Source organism: Salvia hispanica, chromosome 1 (assembly GCF_023119035.1).
Source record: "Salvia hispanica cultivar TCC Black 2014 chromosome 1, UniMelb_Shisp_WGS_1.0, whole genome shotgun sequence".
Lineage (NCBI taxonomy): Eukaryota > Viridiplantae > Streptophyta > Magnoliopsida > Lamiales > Lamiaceae > Salvia > Salvia hispanica.
The window spans coordinates 21201562-21220970 of NC_062965.1; the positions used below are offsets into that span (position 1 = coordinate 21201562).

General features: G+C 34.6%; 4 protein-coding genes and 1 non-coding gene across 5 annotated transcripts; 1 reads left to right on the top strand and 4 right to left on the bottom strand.

The window, feature by feature from the left end:
- Nucleotides 1–764: 764 nt before the first annotated feature.
- On the bottom strand, nt 765–1506 carry LOC125202435 (norbelladine synthase-like). Its single transcript, XM_048100831.1, has 2 exons — nt 1268–1506; nt 765–1187 (listed from the first exon to the last, which is right to left on the bottom strand). The coding sequence occupies exons 1-2, from the start codon at nt 1449–1451 to the stop codon at nt 889–891; spliced, it is 483 nt and encodes a 160-aa protein (XP_047956788.1). The 5' UTR covers nt 1452–1506; the 3' UTR covers nt 765–888.
- Nucleotides 1507–4673: 3167 nt separating this feature from the next.
- LOC125202516 (norbelladine synthase-like) lies at nt 4674–5422 on the bottom strand. The gene is made up of 2 exons (XM_048100921.1): nt 5177–5422; nt 4674–5096 (listed from the first exon to the last, which is right to left on the bottom strand). The coding sequence occupies exons 1-2, from the start codon at nt 5358–5360 to the stop codon at nt 4798–4800; spliced, it is 483 nt and encodes a 160-aa protein (XP_047956878.1). The 5' UTR covers nt 5361–5422; the 3' UTR covers nt 4674–4797.
- A 5008-nt stretch (nt 5423–10430) lies between these two features.
- LOC125189853 (receptor-like protein 9DC3) lies at nt 10431–10829 on the top strand. The gene has a single exon (XM_048087084.1). It carries the CDS (start codon nt 10431–10433, stop codon nt 10827–10829), a length of 399 nt encoding a protein of 132 aa, XP_047943041.1.
- Nucleotides 10830–12762: 1933 nt separating this feature from the next.
- Nucleotides 12763–16569, bottom strand: LOC125202183 (cell division control protein 48 homolog C-like). The gene is made up of 10 exons (XM_048100544.1): nt 15722–16569; nt 14808–15382; nt 14508–14660; nt 14238–14354; nt 14060–14164; nt 13716–13781; nt 13582–13646; nt 13311–13515; nt 13068–13202; nt 12763–12981 (listed from the first exon to the last, which is right to left on the bottom strand). Exons 1-10 carry the CDS (start codon nt 16557–16559, stop codon nt 12934–12936), a joined length of 2307 nt encoding a protein of 768 aa, XP_047956501.1. The 5' UTR covers nt 16560–16569; the 3' UTR covers nt 12763–12933.
- A 2353-nt stretch (nt 16570–18922) lies between these two features.
- Nucleotides 18923–19023, bottom strand: LOC125202936. Its single transcript, XR_007173264.1, has one exon. It is a non-coding gene; the product is annotated as a U6 spliceosomal RNA (small nuclear RNA).
- Nucleotides 19024–19409: the final 386 nt, after the last annotated feature.

Sequence of the window (19409 nt, forward strand, 5' to 3'; positions counted from 1 at the left end):
AATCGTGCCTCTCAAAGATTTTTGGAGATTAATATATATATATAGCATCTTTAATGCAAAATGACCGTTTATCGATTATATTGTATACGCCATATAATTTCCTATTTAATTCTATTTTCTTGCTCAATCTTTCTCACCGTGATACTTGTGCTACCCAATCCTATATAAAATAACATTTAATTATTAAACTTATGTTGTGCACAAATTATAAGAATTTCACCCTATATTGACAAATTTGTGTAGAAAGGAATTTTCCAACTAAACCCTGATTTGGGGTGTTACAATTATGTCTTGAACTAATCTTTTCACCACAACTTTCTAAAAGCGGACCGCTACTTGTTCAGCGGTCGTTGGCCGCCAGCGGTCTGCTGAGCGGGTTGAATGCTCCAGATTTTCATCTTCAACTTGTAGTTATCTTTTTAGGCTCAAATTTGCACATTTCTCACAAAATACGTAAAAATACCAAAACAGATAAAATATACAATTATTGAACATGTAATCCAACATTGATACTCAAAATTGACCAAATAAAGGCCCAAAAAGAGTGCAAAATCCGAGCATATCAAAAAGTTTGACTCAAATTTCATTAATTTTTTCAATTCTCTTTCTATTAACATTTTAAAAATTTGTGGCGGATAAAGTGACTTTCAATAGCTAATGGAGGGATTAGGATTTTCTTGTGGCAGCTTTTTCTAGATTTCATAGTTATGAATTGATAAAATATGAAGATTCATATTGATTGTTGTCATTAATCGCATGGAAAAAGAGAAAATGAAATACTGAGATATATAGTAGGAGGATAGAAATTTATTTTAGTAAACATGGAAGTAAAACACATAGTCCCAAGTTAATAGTAGATCAATTGTCATTCTTGCGGCTAATAGTTGATCAATTATCATTGTTGCGGAGCAAATACTTAGCAGAGAGTTGCATGACGGTAGTGAATGGTTTAATGGAAGCGATTTCAACATTCGCTGCAGCTTCCTCTTTGAGCTCGTACTCGACCGTAGATCGAGTTATACACTGCTTCTCGTTTCCCTCCACCTCTATCACATCGAATCTCATTCGATACAGCGTGAACCCTAGATCCAGAAATCCACCTTCCACAACCTCTGCCACTTTCACACGCTTATCGTGATCCACCACCATGAATTTCTCCTTGAACGACGTCAATCCCCTTCCCATCCCTGCTCAATTAATCAATTAAATTAATTAGGATAATTATATAAATCTAGCGGAATTTAATTGAATTGAATGTGGATGGTACCTGGACGGATAAAAATCTCGAGAATGGTTCCGGCGCCGCCGTCCCCTTGGACGACGTCGATCCGGCTGATGAGGTCGGAGTTGGCTTCCTTCGCCACTTTGGGGAGCTGGAGAGTGCTATAAAGCTTCCACGCTTCGGTTGCCGGTACGTTAACCGTCATCTCAGCAGACATTGTTCCGTACATCTTCGATTTCTGGTTGTGGCGGATGAGATGTCTATGCACTACAAAGAGGAGTTGAGATTGAGAGGGTTATTATTTATAAAATAAGCGTGTGGTTGAATTGGTAGATAGGGGCATTCATAGTGCATTTAATGCCCCAATGTAGTGTTTGATTTGTTGGTAATAAAATTTGTGTGACTCGTTTAATGGGAAAGGGCCCATTGAATTAAGGCTGAAATTGACTGTTGTATTATCATGAAAAATTCAGTGATAATAATATGTGCAACACTATTTCAATCTTAAATTACATAGAATTTACTAATATAGCCCTCGACCGTAGAAATATAAAAATCATCTTTATTGGCTTTGAAACATCACTTGAAAAAGACTAGTTCACGACATAATTGATCTATGTCAGTAGGTGAAATAATTCTGCCACAAATTCAACCATCACACTAATAAAAATAAGAAACATCTGTGTCACTAATAATTCCGCTGGACTTCGACCTGAGCTCGATTAGGATGGTTATGCCAGGGGCGCCGCCGCTGCGGAAGGAGCAGGAACCGGCTCTGCTCAGCCGCGTGTCGCAGGCGGTTTTTATGGACAGGTGAAAAGTGAAAAATAACTGATATACCTAACTTCATTTTTCATGTCCTTCAAATGATCATTTAATAACAGAAACACTAAATTAAATTTAATTACTCCCTAAATTTGTGTAGAGATTAGAAGAATTATACTTCTAATTAATTTACTTTATTTTACTCTAAATTCAGTTTTAGGAAAATTAGTTGGGTGGGTGGATGAATGTGAAGTTAGGTCGAATTAATTTTTCATTACTTCTTATTGATGTGATGCATATATATCTAATCGATTTGAATCTTTATCATGGTACCACTTGCATCTAATACTTTGTCAATTTTGACAATAATATAACTGCCAAAATAAGTAAGCTATTCTATAGTTCAATAAATAAATGTTGAATTTGTTGAAAATTCGGTGCAATATCTCTCTCTAGGGTCGTGCATTTAGTTATATTATATATCAAAATTGACAAAGAATTAGATGCAAGTGATACCATAATAAGGATTCAAATCGATTAGTTTTGTATGCAATACATCAATAAGGAGAAATGAAAAATTAATCCGACCTAACTTCACATTCCTCCACCTACCTAACTAATTTTCCTAACACTGAATTTAGAGTAAAATAATGTAAATCAATTAGTAGTATAATTCATATAATCCTACACAAATATAGGGAGCAATTAAATTGAATTTAGTGTTCTGGTATTAAATGATCATTTAAAAGACATGAAAAATGAAGTTAGGTATATAAGTTATTTTAAACCCTAAACCCTAAACACTAAACCCAGCGGCGCCGCCCCAGACTGAACCATCCTAATCGAGCTCAAGTTGAAGTTATCCACCAGTTGAATTATTATTGACATAGATGTTTCATATTTTTATTAGTGTGACGGTAGAACGTGTCGCAGAATTATTTCACACTATACAGATCCCGAAGGGTAGGAAGGAATTTTCAGAGAACATACACACTAAGGATCAAGGCCTCACGCCTTTCTACAAATGGAGATGGAGAAGGAGGAAGGAGGAGCTTCCGAGCCGTGACACTTAGTAGATTTCAGCTCTCTTCTATTGTTGGAATGGGAGCTCCCAACACTCAATACTCCTCATCCCCCGAAGATTACACACTTGGTTCCATTCTAGTTTAGTTTAGCTAGTATTTTGGTGTTGGTTTTCTGCACTTTTATCATCTGTTCGGCTGTTTCGCTTCGAGAAGAAGCGATGAAACAATTTCATGTTTTCCTTATTTTTTTACAGTTTACTTTTGGATATTATTGACCTCTGTTATGTTGAATTGGAGTTATGTTCAGTAGATGTGTTCTGCTTCATGTATGATATTTCCTGATCTGCTATAGGTTTTTGTTCCCGTCGCATATCTTAGCTCTAAAATGTTCTGTAATGTTTCGATTTGATCCGATCTGATGTTTTATGCTGGAATGTTCTTAGGATGCTGTAATCTCGTCGTATTTGTTTCGCGTCTTCATGAGTATGGGTGAGTTTTGTGATTCTGTCATCGTAGCTTAAATCTGAGGGGGTAATCTTAGTTTCATGCGATGATTTGAAGTTTGATTTTTCCTGATTTGTTCAGATCTGTAATGTACTCTGTCTTTCCATGTTTACTTGTTGAAGAAGATGAAGTTGTTAAAGTTATTTTGCTTTATTGTACCTTTTGCAGGAGACTGAAAGTCTCCCGTTTATTCTGTTTTTCCATTTATGGAAAGACAATTTAGTTGATCAAGTAGTTTAGACCAGTTGATCAATTTAGCAGTTTAAGTTCCGCAAATCCAGTAGTTTACTTAACCCACACCTAGAAGCGCGGCAGCAGCCATTCCCATTTCGTGTCTAGCATGCAAACCTCAATTGCCTCATCTCCGTGGGATCGATCCTTACTTCCCTATGCTAATCAAATAGTAGTAGTGTGTTAAGGTTTTGAAGGCCCGCTTGTTCCGTTTTATGCAAAATGACCATTTCTCCATTCTATTGTATACGCTATATAATTTCCTATTTAATTCTATTTTCTTGCTCAATCTTTCTCACCGTGATACTTGTGCGACCCAATCCTATATAAAATAACATTTAATTATTAAACCTATGTTGTGCACAAATTATAAGAATTTCACCCTATATTGACAAATTTGTGTAGAAAGGAATTTTCCAACTAAACCTTGATTTGGGGTGTTACAATTATGTCTTGAACTAATCTTTTCAGCACAACTTTCTCAAAGCGGACCGCTACTTGTTCAGCGGTCGTTGGCCGCCAGCGGTCTGCTGAGCGGGTTGAATGCTCCAGATTTTCATCTTCAACTTGTAGTTATCTTTTTAGGCTCAAATTTGCACATTTCTCACAAAATACGTAAAAATACCAAAACAGATAAAATATACAATTATTGAACATGTAATCCAACATTGATACTCAAAATCGACCAAATAAAGGCCCAAAAAGAGTGCAAAATCCGAGCGTATCAAAAAGTTTGACTCAAATTTCATTAATTTTTTCAATTCTCTTTCTATTAACATTTTAAAAATTTGTGGCGGATAAAGTGACTTTCAATAGCTAATGGAGGGATTAGGATTTTCTTGTGGCAGCTTTTTCTAGATTTCATAGTTATGAATTGATAAAATATGAAGATTCATATTGATTGTTGTCATTAATCGCATGGAAAAAGAGAAAATGAAATACTGAGATATATAGTAGGAGGATAGAAATTTATTTTAGTAAACATGGAAGTAAAACACATAGTCCCAAGTTAATAGTAGATCAATTGTCATTCTTGCGGCTAATAGTTGATCAATTATCATTGTTGCGGAGCAAATACTTAGCAGAGAGTTGCATGACGGTAGTGAATGGTTTAATGGAAGCGATTTCAACGTTCGCTGCAGCTTCCTCTTTGAGCTCGTACTCGACCGTAGATCGAGTTATACACTGCTTCTCGTTTCCCTCCACCTCTATCACATCGAATCTCATTCGATACAGCGTGAACCCTAGATCCAGAAATCCACCTTCCACAACCTCTGCCACTTTCACACGCTTATCGTGATCCACCACCATGAATTTCTCCTTGAACGACGTCAATCCCCTTCCCATCCCTGCTCAATTAATCAATTAAATTAATTAGGATAATTATATAAATCTAGCGGAATTTAATTGAATTGAATGTGGATGGTACCTGGACGGATAAAAATCTCGAGAATGGTTCCGGCGCCGCCGTCCCCTTGGACGACGTCGATCCGGCTGATGAGGTCGGAGTTGGCTTCCTTCGCCACTTTGGGGAGCTGGAGAGTGCTATAAAGCTTCCACGCTTCGGTTGCCGGTACGTTAACCGTCATCTCAGCAGACATTGTTCCGTACATCTTCGATTTGTGGTTGTGGCGGATGAGATGTCTATGCACTACAGAGAGGAGTTGAGATTGAGAGGGTTATTATTTATAAAATAAGCGTGTGGTTGAATTGGTAGATAGGGGCATTCATAGTGCATTTAATGCCCCAATGTAGTGTTTGATTTGTTGGTAATAAAATTTGTGTAACTCGTTTAATGGGAAAGGGCCCATTGAATTAAGGCTGAAATTGACTGTTGTATTATCATGAAAAATTCAGTGATAATAATATGTGCAACACTATTTCAATCTTAAATTACATAGAATTTACTAATATAGCCCTCGACCGTAGAAATATAAAAATCATCTTTATTGGCTTTGAAACATCACTTGAAAAAGACTAGTTCACGACATAATTGATCTATGTCAGTAGGTGAAATAATTCTGCCACAAATTCAACCATCACACTAATAAAAATAAGAAACATCTGTGTCACTAATAATTCCGCTGGACTTCGACCTGAGCTCGATTAGGATGGTTATGCCAGGGGCGCCGCCGCTGCGGAAGGAGCAGGAACCGGCTCTGCTCAGCCGCGTGTCGCAGGCGGTTTTTATGGACAGGTGAAAAGTGAAAAATAACTGATATACCTAACTTCATTTTTCATGTCCTTCAAATGATCATTTAATAACAGAAACACTAAATTAAATTTAATTACTCCCTAAATTTGTGTAGAGATTAGAAGAATTATACTTCTAATTAATTTACTTTATTTTACTCTAAATTCAGTTTTAGGAAAATTAGTTGGGTGGGTGGATGAATGTGAAGTTAGGTCGAATTAATTTTTCATTACTTCTTATTGATGTGATGCATATATATCTAATCGATTTGAATCTTTATCATGGTACCACTTGCATCTAATACTTTGTCAATTTTGACAATAATATAACTGCCAAAATAAGTAAGCTATTCTATAGTTCAATAAATAAATGTTGAATTTGTTGAAAATTCGGTGCAATATCTCTCTCTAGGGTCGTGCATTTAGTTATATTATATATCAAAATTGACAAAGAATTAGATGCAAGTGATACCATAATAAGGATTCAAATCGATTAGTTTTGTATGCAATACATCAATAAGGAGAAATGAAAAATTAATCCGACCTAACTTCACATTCCTCCACCTACCTAACTAATTTTCCTAACACTGAATTTAGAGTAAAATAATGTAAATCAATTAGTAGTATAATTCATATAATCCTACACAAATATAGGGAGCAATTAAATTGAATTTAGTGTTCTGGTATTAAATGATCATTTAAAAGACATGAAAAATGAAGTTAGGTATATAAGTTATTTTAGTTTAACATCCATATTCATTCTAAATCATATTTCTTTTACCAAATCTTATAAATAAAACTCATTAACCTTTTCAACTAAATTTCATTAATCTCAATTATTTGCGGTCGTCAGAATATGCTTCAATCATCAATTCTAGTCTCATTTCTATGGTTCATCCACTCACATAATCACATTTAGTTATTAGTCACTACCATATTCAATTCCTTACTCAAAAAAAGATCTTTCACTTCAATATTCCAATCAATTTTCCAAAATATATCAAATGAGCAATATATAGATTAATTTCAAATTATTTAATATGTATGAACCTATTTTAATAAAATATCTAAAATAATAATTATGTTTATTTATCACTATTAATCCATCAATTTATCAAAGATCTTTCCAACTCTACAAAGTAGTTGTACTGACTTAACAAGTAATGATGATTGCTAAGTAACTTTATATATAAGTTCAGTTCAAGAAATTTTACTGTTCCCACAATAAGAGGTTTTCATTTCAATCACGTCATATTCTTATAATAATATAATTTTCTATAAACTTTTAGGGTAACAATATATATTGGTAATAACATAAAATTTTGCTTTCATTTATCTGACCGTATTTGTGGAAATTACAATATTGAAAGAGATCCTTTTTGTCTCATTAACAACTAATCTATCATGACCAATTCAAAGTTCTAATGCCATATTCAAGACGTAAGATTGCTTGGCTGAGATTGTAAGTGTTTTTTTATATAATTAGTAATTATTTTTATGTTCAAAGTTAGTTACTACGTGTAGCTTTGATATTAAAGCCACATACACTTCTATCATTTTTTTCAAATCTATATCATTTAGGCCTACCTGTGGAATTTAGAAAATATGGAGTGTCTTCATTAACAAAAAGAACTTAGGATATTTGTTAATGCATTTAAAGATGCTAATTTATATTTCTAAATACAGCACCAATACTTCAAAAAAGTGTCCTTATTGTTAATGTCTCAACTAAAATTAGAGGACGCAAATGGAAGCGTCCTTAAAGGAAAAAGATTAAGTTAATTTATCATTAAATTTTAGACGCTTTCTTTTGCATAATAAATTGTTTTTTTTTTAATTTCAACGAAAGTAATTGCATCTCAAATTTTGTGTCCCTAAAAAAAATTTGTTTCTTGTGTTATATCATATCCTTTTATGCTATACATAATAAATTAAATATTTTTTGGCTCTATCATTACTCTTACTCTATTCAATTATCCATTTTCTTACACATGATCTCTTTACTTATCCATTTTACTGATTCCCTACTTAACTCACTAAACATTACATTCTTAAGCGCATCAAATATGGCGGGACTGAGGAAGTATTAAGATGGCAAAATCCGTCCAAGCATAAGTTAGTCTTTCAAGTGGTGGTCTGAAAAAGACATCCAAGTATACTGCGATTGTCTATTTAAAGCCACATGCACCTAATCTTCATTTGTACACGAAAAAACTTGATGTTGTTGTTCATTTCTATACTAGTTTCGTCCTCCATTTTCACTACCCAGTCTTATAATAACAAATGTATTTGCCATCAGGAAACCTTGCCGCTTCAACTCAAGCATGAGTTGATCTTCAATTCTTCTCTTTCAATAAAACTGGTGCGATGGAATGAAAGTGATGTGTGCTGCAAGTGGCCCGGTGTGGAATGTGATGCTTCTGGCTATGTCGTCAGTTTGCAGCTCGTTGATGAGCGTATTTATGGTGAAATTGGGGATTCGTCGAGTCTCTTCATATTTAAATATCTGCAGAAGCTTAACCTTGCCCACAATCACTTCCACTACACTGGTCAGCAATGGCGGACGCAGAAAAAATTATTGGCAGGGGTTGTACTGTATACTCCTCGTTCTAAGAAAAATGAACCTTTCTTTGGACGGTATATGATTTTATGCAGTTTTATTTTTATTTTGTATGTTAGATGGATAAAATAAAGTATAAGAGAGGGGATAAAGTAGAAGATAAATAAATTTTTATATTTAGTAAAAGGTCATCTCCGGTGGGACAAGTTAAAAAATAAAGTGGGTCATCTTCGATAGAACAAAATGAGTATAATTTTAGATAAAATGGAGGTAATTTTTAATATGTTTTCGTGCTATCTAAAATGCAATAAAATGTGGTTTACTTTTGATATCCATGTTATTATTAACAACAAAATTACCAATTTACAAGAAAGAGATAGGTTATAATAAAACATTTAATACCCCATTTAATATAATAGAGAAAAGCTAAATGAACTCCCCTATAAGGAAATAAATTTTACTCCTTTAATAAATAGTATATTTCTTAACGTTAAATTAATAAATGATAAATCTATAGAATTTAGAATTACAGATGCAATGTGTGTTGCGTGAGAAAAACTGAAGACTTCACATTAAATAGGATAATCTAACAGGGCTGATTCATGTCGATTTGTCTGATAACTCATTGACTGGCTCACTTCCTTCTATGTTGTTTGCTAACCTAACAAAAGAGTCATGTCGATTTGTCACAAAACTCATTGATTGGCTCACTTCGTTCTACATTATTTGCTAATCTAACAGAGCTGATTCATGTCGATTTGTCTGATAACTCATTGACAGGCTCACTTCCTCCTACTATATTTGAAGGTCTTTCCAATCTTGTTCATCTATATTTGGGGTTCAATTCATTCTCTAGTAACATTCCCCGCTCTCTTTTTGCTCTCCCATCTTTGTTGGAACTTGATCTTAGGAACAACCAATTTAATGGCACTTTTCAACTCGACAACTTTCAAAGCCTTCTCAATCTCACATCGCTTGATCTATCCAGCAATAGCTTGTCAGTTTTCATGATTAAAAGTGAATATGGAGGTCTCCAATTAAAAGGGTTGTACCTAAATTCATGTAACCTGTTCAGTTTTCCTGATTTCATCAAACATTTGGATCTAGAAGATTTGGATCTCTAAGAGAATAGTATTGAGGGGGAAATACCTAATTGGATTTGGGGAACACAACTTGAGTATTTGGACCTCTCCTTTAATCTTCTAACAAATCTGCAAAAGCCTTATTATATCCCTTCTTCTCTCGTCACCCTACACTTGCAGTCTAACCAGCTTAGGGGCGAGTTGCATCTGCCCATTCCACTTAAATCAGAGCTATGGTCCTTGTCTCTTGGTAATAACAGTTTAAGTGGATCAATTCCAACCTCCATCTGTAATGCCACACAACTCATTGATCTTGACTTATCTGGAAATATCTTCACTTGTTTGAAAATAAATTAAGTGGCAGCATACCCGCTTGCCTACTTATAAACAATAGGGAGATTGATCTGAGTCGTAACAAAATCAACGGTAGCATTCCAGATATTTTTCCTAGGTATTCTAGGCTATATTATTTGGATTTTGGATGTTAGCAATAATGCTTTAGAAGGGAAAATCCCAAAGTCCATTGAACATTGCAAGGGGTTGGAGTACATGAATGTTGGCAACAACATGATGAACGACACTTTCCCATGCATGCTATCATCAACCTTGCGTGTTCTTGTTTTGCACTCCAATAGATTTCATGGGGATTTAAGATGTCACACCACTTGTCCATTTCTCCAAAATTCTTGATATATCTTCCAAACATTTCAGTGGAAGTTTGGAATCAGTCAACTTCTATAGTTGGACGGCTATGATGCTACCGAGTGATGGAAATTTGGGAGTCGTCTTTTACCTAACATTTGTCTTCCATTGATGGAAATTGGACGGCACTAATCATTAAAGGGAAAATGTTGGAGTTTCACGCCATTCTGTTAGACTTTAGTACCATTGATTTGTCTTCCAATAGTTTCTACGGAGAGATTCCAAATGCAATTGGTGATCGTATCTCACTTCATCAAATTAACTTCTCCCACAATGCCCTCAACGGAAGCATCCCAAAATCAGTTGGTCAACTGAAGAATCTCGAATCACTCGACCTCTCTGTGAACCAACTTACAGGCCGGATCCCGGAGGAGCTTGGAGGGCTCACATTCCTTTCGAAATTGAATCTCTCCTACAATAAGTTTGTTGGAGCGATCCCAAAAGGGCGGCAAATTCAAACATTCTCAGCTGATTCATTTGAAGGAAATTTGGGGCTATGCGGTTTCCCTCTAGACATAAACTGCAGTAATACCACCAGGATATGATGAAACGGGGGAAGAGAAGAAGGAGATAGAGTGGGAATATGTGTGTGCTGCAGTTGGATACGTTGTGGGAGTAGGAAGCATTGTATGGCTACTTCTATTTTGCAGAAGCTTCAGAGAGAAATACTTTGGCAAAATAGAAGAGGTTGTTGAAGACATGTTCATTGCCAGAGATATGTGAAGAAGGCGTGCAAGAAGAGCAGCAGCAAGGAATCGTGTCAGGAGGCATTAGCGTTGGAAATGTTATCTGTGTTTTATGTAAGATAGTGAAATAAATAGGGGTTTAGCTTAGCTTGTGTTCCCTATGTGTTTGATTTTGTGCATGCCTATATCTTAAAGTTTGCTGGTTGTACAATGTAATGAATTTTGGAATGTACTGATTATTTATGTTAAATTGTGTGCATGTTTGTATTTTGCAAAACTTCATCCAGTTATGGTCTCTTCCATTGGGACTAAAAGTTCTGATTTTATCAATATATCAATTTGTAGTACTTCCTCTATATCTTACTAAGTGATTCATATTCCTTTTTTTGATGTCAATCCAAAATAGGGCATACCCAGCCCATTAGATCACAACATAATTTATCAAGTTAGGACGGGTAGGGTCGGGTTCATGGGTCAAATGGAGGAATTCGGGTCAATAAAAATATGACTTTGGATACAATAAAAATTTTAATACAAAATTAATAAATGAGTGAGAAAAAAGAGAAAAATTATTGAAGTAATGTTAATAGATAAAAAGACCACCTTCTTCATTGTTATAAATAACTAATTATAAATTTAAAGACTACTCCTTTTTTGATTAAAAAATAAGTATAAATTTAAAGGTAACATTACACTTATAGTATAACATCTAATGTAGAGATTTCCAGAAATCAAGCATAGAATATTTTGTGAAATTGACTTAGATAACAAAAGAAGACTATTTTTGGGTAACGGAGGGAGTAAAAATTTTATAAATACACTTAGGCCATGTTTGGTTGTCAGGATTCTGTCTGAGAAAGTAATCTGATTCCTTAAATTTTAAATTCTTGTGTTTGTTTCGGTTTTTAATCAAACTGGGAAAGTAATCAGAATCCGAGAACAAGGAAAGTTAGTACAACTTTCCAGGATTCTGAATCCTAACTTTTCTTAGGTATTCTTTTTCCCAGTTTTAGGATTCTTACATATTTAAGCAATATAGTATAGTTTTACTAATAATAATAATAATAATAATAATAGTAATAGTAATAATAATAATAATAATAATAATAATAATAATAATAATAATTACAATGTTTTTAAAATAATTTAAAATTATAAGTCATACTTAATTTCACTATAATAAATAACTATCATTAAAATTATCATAATTATAACTATATTTTATAATAATTCATAATAGTAATAATTTATTAAATAATTAAAATATAATTATATAATATAAATCTTATAATAAATAATAACTATTTTATTTTACAAATTAACAATTAATCAATAGAGTTGTAATGCAATTTTAATTTTTAAAATTTATTCAATTATAATATCCATTAATATTATAATTATTATATAATAATTATTATATTTATTATTATAATAAATGAGTATTGTACTATAATACTCCATGTAACTATAATTATAATTATATTATTATATATTATGATGGATAATCCATATTTAAACTATCAATCGTAATAATAAATATAATAATATAATAATTATTATTTTTAATTAATAATTCATTAAAAAATTTATAATATTATTTTTTTTTATAAGTAAAAAAATAATAAGTATATTTTTAGTTTGGTGTTTAAATTAAATATAAATTTAAAATCTTGATATTTTCCAAACACAGGAAAGTAAAGTTACTGGGAATCATATTCCCGGGATTCATTTTCCCCGGAATCATTTTCCTTGCTTACTTTACTTTCCCGTCAACCAAACATGGCCTTAGAGCTTGTGAGGATCTTTTTCTTTTCTTGACAAAACTAGGAAACCAAAATAGTCTTAATTCTAAATGTGCTGCCATCAACTTAACCTTACTATAAATATATATGCAAAAATTATTCCCTAAAAACTTCCAGAGTCTCTCCTTCAGAGGAAGGATTGAAGGACCAAATCTGTACTCTCATCGAGCTTTGAATTCTTTCGAAAACTTCTTGTATTTTCGTATTTCCTGCACCCAAAAACAAATACGCGACCATGAGGCAAGTTAAACATCACAAGTGAGAATTTGGGAGAAATGTAGTTAATGAGAAGCACCTTGTTCGACACAGACGGCGAGATATTCTCCAACACGCTCATGCAATCCGCGTCTTTGATCAGCCGTTGCATGCTATTACTTGTATCCGTTGATGATAGTTCATCTTCTACCGCGATCACAGCAGCTTCGTTCATCTAATGTTGCGTTAAAGCGAAAAACACTCAGTCAAAATGTTCTCTATCATACTATTACATTACAAATATTAATTTTGTGGGACAGAAGAAAAGGAAAAAGGGGCTAACCAGATTGAAGAGATCAGCGCCACTAAAGTTGTCACATCTACTGTCCTTGGCTAGAGCCATGAGGTCCAAATTGGGATCAATTTGCTTATTCCGACGAGCAAGGGATTTTAAGATCATTCCTCGTTCGTCTGGACTAGGGAGGGGAACATACATAAGCTTTGTGAACCTTCCTGGTCGAAGCATTGCAGCATCAATCGCTTCGGGCCTGCCAATAACTCAGCAATATTAGAATTGTCAAATAAGGGCATAAATTTGATAATCCATATAGTACCTATTTGTAGCACCAATTAGGTAAACACCGCTTCTCGGGTCTGAGCCATCGAGTTCTGCCAGCAGCTGCAACAGAGGACGTTATCTGTTTCAGATGAATATTTGGAATGAACAAAATTTGCAAGCACTACTAACCTGGGTCAGGGCTTGCTCAACGACATGTCCCCCTTCCCGACCACGCTTTGTTGTCAGTGCATCCACCTGATGGAAGTAGAGAGGAAACAATGAAAAAAAGGCTTCATATACAAGAGAGGTCATTCTGACTTATGCAATACCAAGGAACTTTTATAGTAAATTACACCATGTTTCAGATTCAAAATTTAGTAACTTTGCTAACATTATGTTTTTCATTAGAGACAAAAATTGGAATAGAAAATTGTAGTACAATATAGTATGATGTAGTTGAAACATTATGTTAAATGTGTTGGGACTAATAATACATCTAATAGTAAAAACTAAAATAAAGAGAATGGGAGTACCTCATCGAAGAAAATTATGCACGGAGAGCATGTCCTTGCTCGACGGAATATTGAGCGGACTTCCGATTCGGTTTCACCCACATATTTACTCAAGATTTCAGGACCCTTGATAGAAGCAAAATTTTATTTTAGTAAAACAGTATTTTTCTCCCATTTATATTTATGAACATACTAAAACCTTGATGTGTATAAAATTGGCTCCCGCCTCATGAGCCACAGCCTTGGCGATCAAGGTCTTTCCACAGCCAGGAGGGCCGTAAAGCAAAAAGCCAGTTGCTAAGTTCACCCCATAATCCTACAAGTAGGAAAAGTTTTACAACACAACAATCTGGTACTGTATGATTTACTATTTTGAAAGACAATTAGGAAACAAAGTAATCAGATTTCACTCGCGTAACTCAAGTTACACAGCTGAATAAAGTAGGACTATGAAATAAAACAAATTTACCGCATAAACTTCAGGAAACTTTATAGGTCTAACTATATGCCGTTCAAACTCTTTTCTGAGCAAATGCAGGCCGCCAACGTCATCCCATTTCACATGGGGTATGGCAGAAAATCCTTGTCTTCTCGAAGAAGGTTGGACCATTTTAGCCCCTTCCTACCATCAATGAGAACTTAGAAGAAATGATAAGTGGAAAATGATTATGCAAAATCAAGATTTACACATGGAAAATGATTATGCAAAACCAACTCTTCAAAGCATTTGTTATTTCATCAGTGTGTGATTTAAATGAGAACAAGTTACCTCAAAATCAGGCATGGTTATATAGATATTCTCCATTTCTTCGGCTGAGCACGGCCGCTTCATCCAATCTTTGCTATGCTCCTCCCTTCTCTCGTGTACGATTCTCTTCTTTGCAAGTCTACCAGCCTTGTCAGCTAGCGCTGTCAAATCTGCTCCAGAAAAACCTGGAACCAATCTAGCTATTTTCTGAATATCTATAGCACTTTCAACTCTACGAGTCCTTGTTAGTGTGGAGAGTATTTCAATCCGGGCAGCTTCATCAGGAAAACCTAACTCAATTTCCCAATCAAATCGCCCCGGCCTCCTCAATGCAGGATCCACAGCGTCTGGTCTATTCGTTGCTCCAATCACAAGTACATAGCCTGGTCTGCTATCAGAGCTTGCAGAACTCGCAGGTACGGGCGCGTGTGACTCATCCATGCTTGTCAACAACTGTGCCACAATGCGTTTCTCCATTTCCCTCTGCGAGTCATCCCTTTTTGAAGCAATTGCATCAAATTCATCAATGAAGACTATAGATGGTGCTGTCCTGTATGCTTTTCGGAACAACTCTCTTATGTTCCCTTCCGATTCACCTACAAAGATTCACATTAAACAGAAACTTAAGAAAAGTGAACAAATTTGCATTGAAATTCTATCATTGTAAGAAACGATGATATCAATTCTCACAGTGGAGCAGTAAATTTCAACATAGCACATACATCCATCGAATTCTAGACTATAAAGAAGTTTGACACGAGGCTATGAATCCTCACAATCATAATGAAGCTGTAAGTGAATTAGTCCATGGAATTCTATAACCGATGAGGGACTAAAATGTGCAAAAATCCATACAAATACAATAACCTAAATATAACATTGCAACAATGACAAACAAAATCGAAAGTTTAACATATGTAAACTTGATTTCATACCAGTAACTCCAGACACCAATTCAGCGGCACCAATATTGTACAATGGCACTCCCGCCTCATTGGCAATGGCTTGAGCCAACATCGTCTTCCCACACCCCGGTGGCCCGTGCAATAAAATACCCCTCACGGGCTTCACCCCGAGGTGGCGATCTATCTGCGGCTGACACATCGAGAAGATGACATCCATGTTCAATTCCTCAACCACTTCACTAATCCCACCTATATCCTTAAACATTGGCTCAATAACCACATTCTCATCCTTTCCACCACCACTATGATTGCTCGCATTTTCATTCACATCCTTCCTATCATTCACATCATGACCTAATTTAGATTCCTCATTCATCAAATTCACCTCCTTCAACACCCCAAGTTTCTCCGATTTCCGATGCAAACCCTCCCTCAGCATCGACTTCATCAAATCAAACACCGGCTCGACCTCCTCCTTACACACGGCATCCTCCGACGACGCCGACGCCTCTTCATCAGAAGAACCGCCGCCTCCGGAAGAGTCACACGACGCCAGCGTGGACGATGAGAAGCCGTCGAACGAGTCGCCGGTCTCCTCTTTATCGCCTATCTTCCTTCGTTTGATCACGATTGGAGTATCGTCGTCGTCGTGCCTTCTTCCGTGAACCGCAATCATTCTTTCCACCTGCTTCGTGAACGGCCGGAGCTTGTGGCGGGAGTATTGCGGGTAGGAGGAGCGGAGGCGGTCCACCAGCTCGTCGACGGTCGAGAAGCTTTTACCGGCGGATTCGATGTGCCGGCGGAGAATTCGGTCGTTGTTCGAATGCAGTTTTCCGGAGCTTCCACCGCCGACGCGTCGCTTGCCCATCGGTGATTGCCGGAAGGAAAAAAGGTTTGATGAATTAGAATTAGGATTTGAGATTCTAAGATTTTATGGAAAACTAGTTGCAAAACAAGATTTTATAGAAAACTAGTTGCAAAACCTTGCGATGCAAGACTCATTTTGAGAAATTAATTAGAATTAGGGTTTCAGAATTACGTGCGATGCAAGGCTCATTTTATTTTTCTGCACTCTTTTATGTTTGTGGAATAATTTTATCAAATGATATAATAAAAATTAGTTATAAAAATATAATCAAATAACTTTTGAAATAAAAATATGTACATAAATATATTAATTAATAAATTTGGGGAAAAAAATTTATGTGCATATTTTGTTTTTATTGTGATCATTTACACTAAAGTATTTATATTTGTTTTAAGAATATTCAACATTTAAAATATTACTACCTCCTCCGTCCACCATTTGCTCCACTTTGACCTGGCACGGATTTTAAGAAATGTAATAGAAAGTGAGTTGAAAAAATTAATGATTGTGGATCTTACTTTTATATATTAGTTTTATAATAAAATGTGAGTAGAAATGAGTTAGTGGAATATGGGGTCCACTACCAAAAAGGATAAAAGTGAAATAAGACAAATTTTGGGGGACGAACGGAAATGGAAAAATGGGAGGACGAACGGAAATGGAAAAATGGGACAAATTTTCAGGGACCGAGGTAGTAATATATTTATAGAATTTAAGTTTTAGTGAAAGAAAAAAAAAAGAATGTTGGTATATAAATTGGAGTATGTCTGAAGTGTGATAATGCAACTATTAATGAAAGTTAAGGTTAAGGTTTGCTAATACATTTTTGTTGGATTTGAAAATATTAAAATAAAAGTGCTATGAGCTATCTTCTCTTTAAAACAGACTGCCTCCATTTTTCTCATCAAAGACCTTCATCAACATACGTGAAAGAAATACGAACTGTTGATTGTCACTACTATAGCTAGTTCATAGACAATGTTTATCAAATTCTCTACCCCCGATACTTCAAATATTTGTATATCGTTGGAGCGTGTGAAGGTTGCTGAGTCGTAGCGATTTTGGGGCTCCAATATTGGTGTAGAAAGATCGCTATGATCAGTGGCGGAGCCAGACTTTTAATGATGGGGCCCAAACAACTACTCTGTCCGTTCAAAAAAATAGTCTTATTTATAAACGGCACGAGTTTTAATGTGAAAGTGATAAAGTAAGAGAGAGAATGTATAAAAATGTGGGAAAAGTATGAGATGAAAATTTTTCATTTTTATAAATGAAACTATGTCTTGTGGACATTTTTAAATAACAAAATGAGACTTTTTTGGTGAACGGAGAGAGTATTGAAATATATTGAGTGTGTTCACTGTTCGGAAACAACTCAAACATAAGCTAGAAAAATATGAATAAATTTTTAGGGCATAGTATTGATAGTAATTTTACTAATATTATACATAATTATATATTTACATGTCTATAGAATTATTTTTATTCTTAAATCATAAATATCATTCTTTATGAATATAAATTTAAATCATTTATGCAAAGTTACTGGAGAGAAAATCAATAAAAATAGTAATGTGAGAAAATCAATAATACTCTAAATGAATATGATAAAAATAAATCAAAATTAATAATTTAAGAAATTTAAAAATAAAGCTATAAATGAACTAAACATAACCGTAAAATCAGGTTTACTAATTGTATTATACATTTATACAGTTGTAGAGTTAATAATTATCTACTAATATTAGAAAATCTGAAAAAACCTACTCCAGCAGGATTTTAGGAAAACTGATACACCAGCAGGATTTGAACTTATTATCTCGTTATCTCGTGAATGAGAGGCTTGTTTCCAGGCCAACTGTGCTAGCTACGGATATTATTCATATTTATAGTAACAATTCAAATGGCTGGGGGTCCAAGGGCCCCCCGGCTCCACCGTGGCTCCGCCACTGGCTATGATACCACGTGGTGTAGAGGTCATGATTGTCGTGAGTTAGAAGGACAATCGAGACCTCTACGACTACAAAAGAGCTTGTGATCTAAAAATACACGATTGATAAACACAAGTTTTACATATTTTTTTTAAGAATTAGAATCAACATGAGACGTTTTTATTTATTTCTACCAATTACTTTTAATTAGTTGTCAACTGGGCTAGGCTCAGTATGGGCCAGCCCATCTATAGAATGAAACGGACCTGAGTTAGGTTAATTGGTTGAAATGGGCTCCAATTGGGTCATTTTGTAAACCTAGACCTAGGACCATGTGAAGTCCGGCCCAGGCTAGGATCGGCCCAAGCCTAGCCCATCAGAGGCCCACCTTTTATAATTAGGTTATTTAAAATGTAATTAGGTAATTAACCACTAATAATAGTATATTTCTATATTTATCCATGTCATCTTGTGCATGAGACATGCTAATTTTCTCTATATCGTTTCAATTTATTGGATGTCTCCGAATGGACTCAAACAATAATAGTCAAATATCTACATAAATTCTCAACCAAATCATGAATGCAACATTCAATTTTGACTACATCAGAAAATTTTTCTTATATTTTTTAACCTCAAATTTGATAAATAATTATTGAATTCTTTAAGTTTGTTAGTTAGTTTATATACTTCTAGTTTTAAATATACAACATCAACTTATATGTCATCATCTACTAACAATTATTCCTTTAGTTCGCACTTAGTTTTAGATAGAATAAAAAACATGAAAACGATGTTAACACAAAGTTAATAAATGAACTTAAACACATTAGTTAAGTGTAAATGAGATATAAATACAAGTTAAATATTTTATTTGTTGATATCAAATATTTTTAGTATCTCTTTCAAAATACATAAA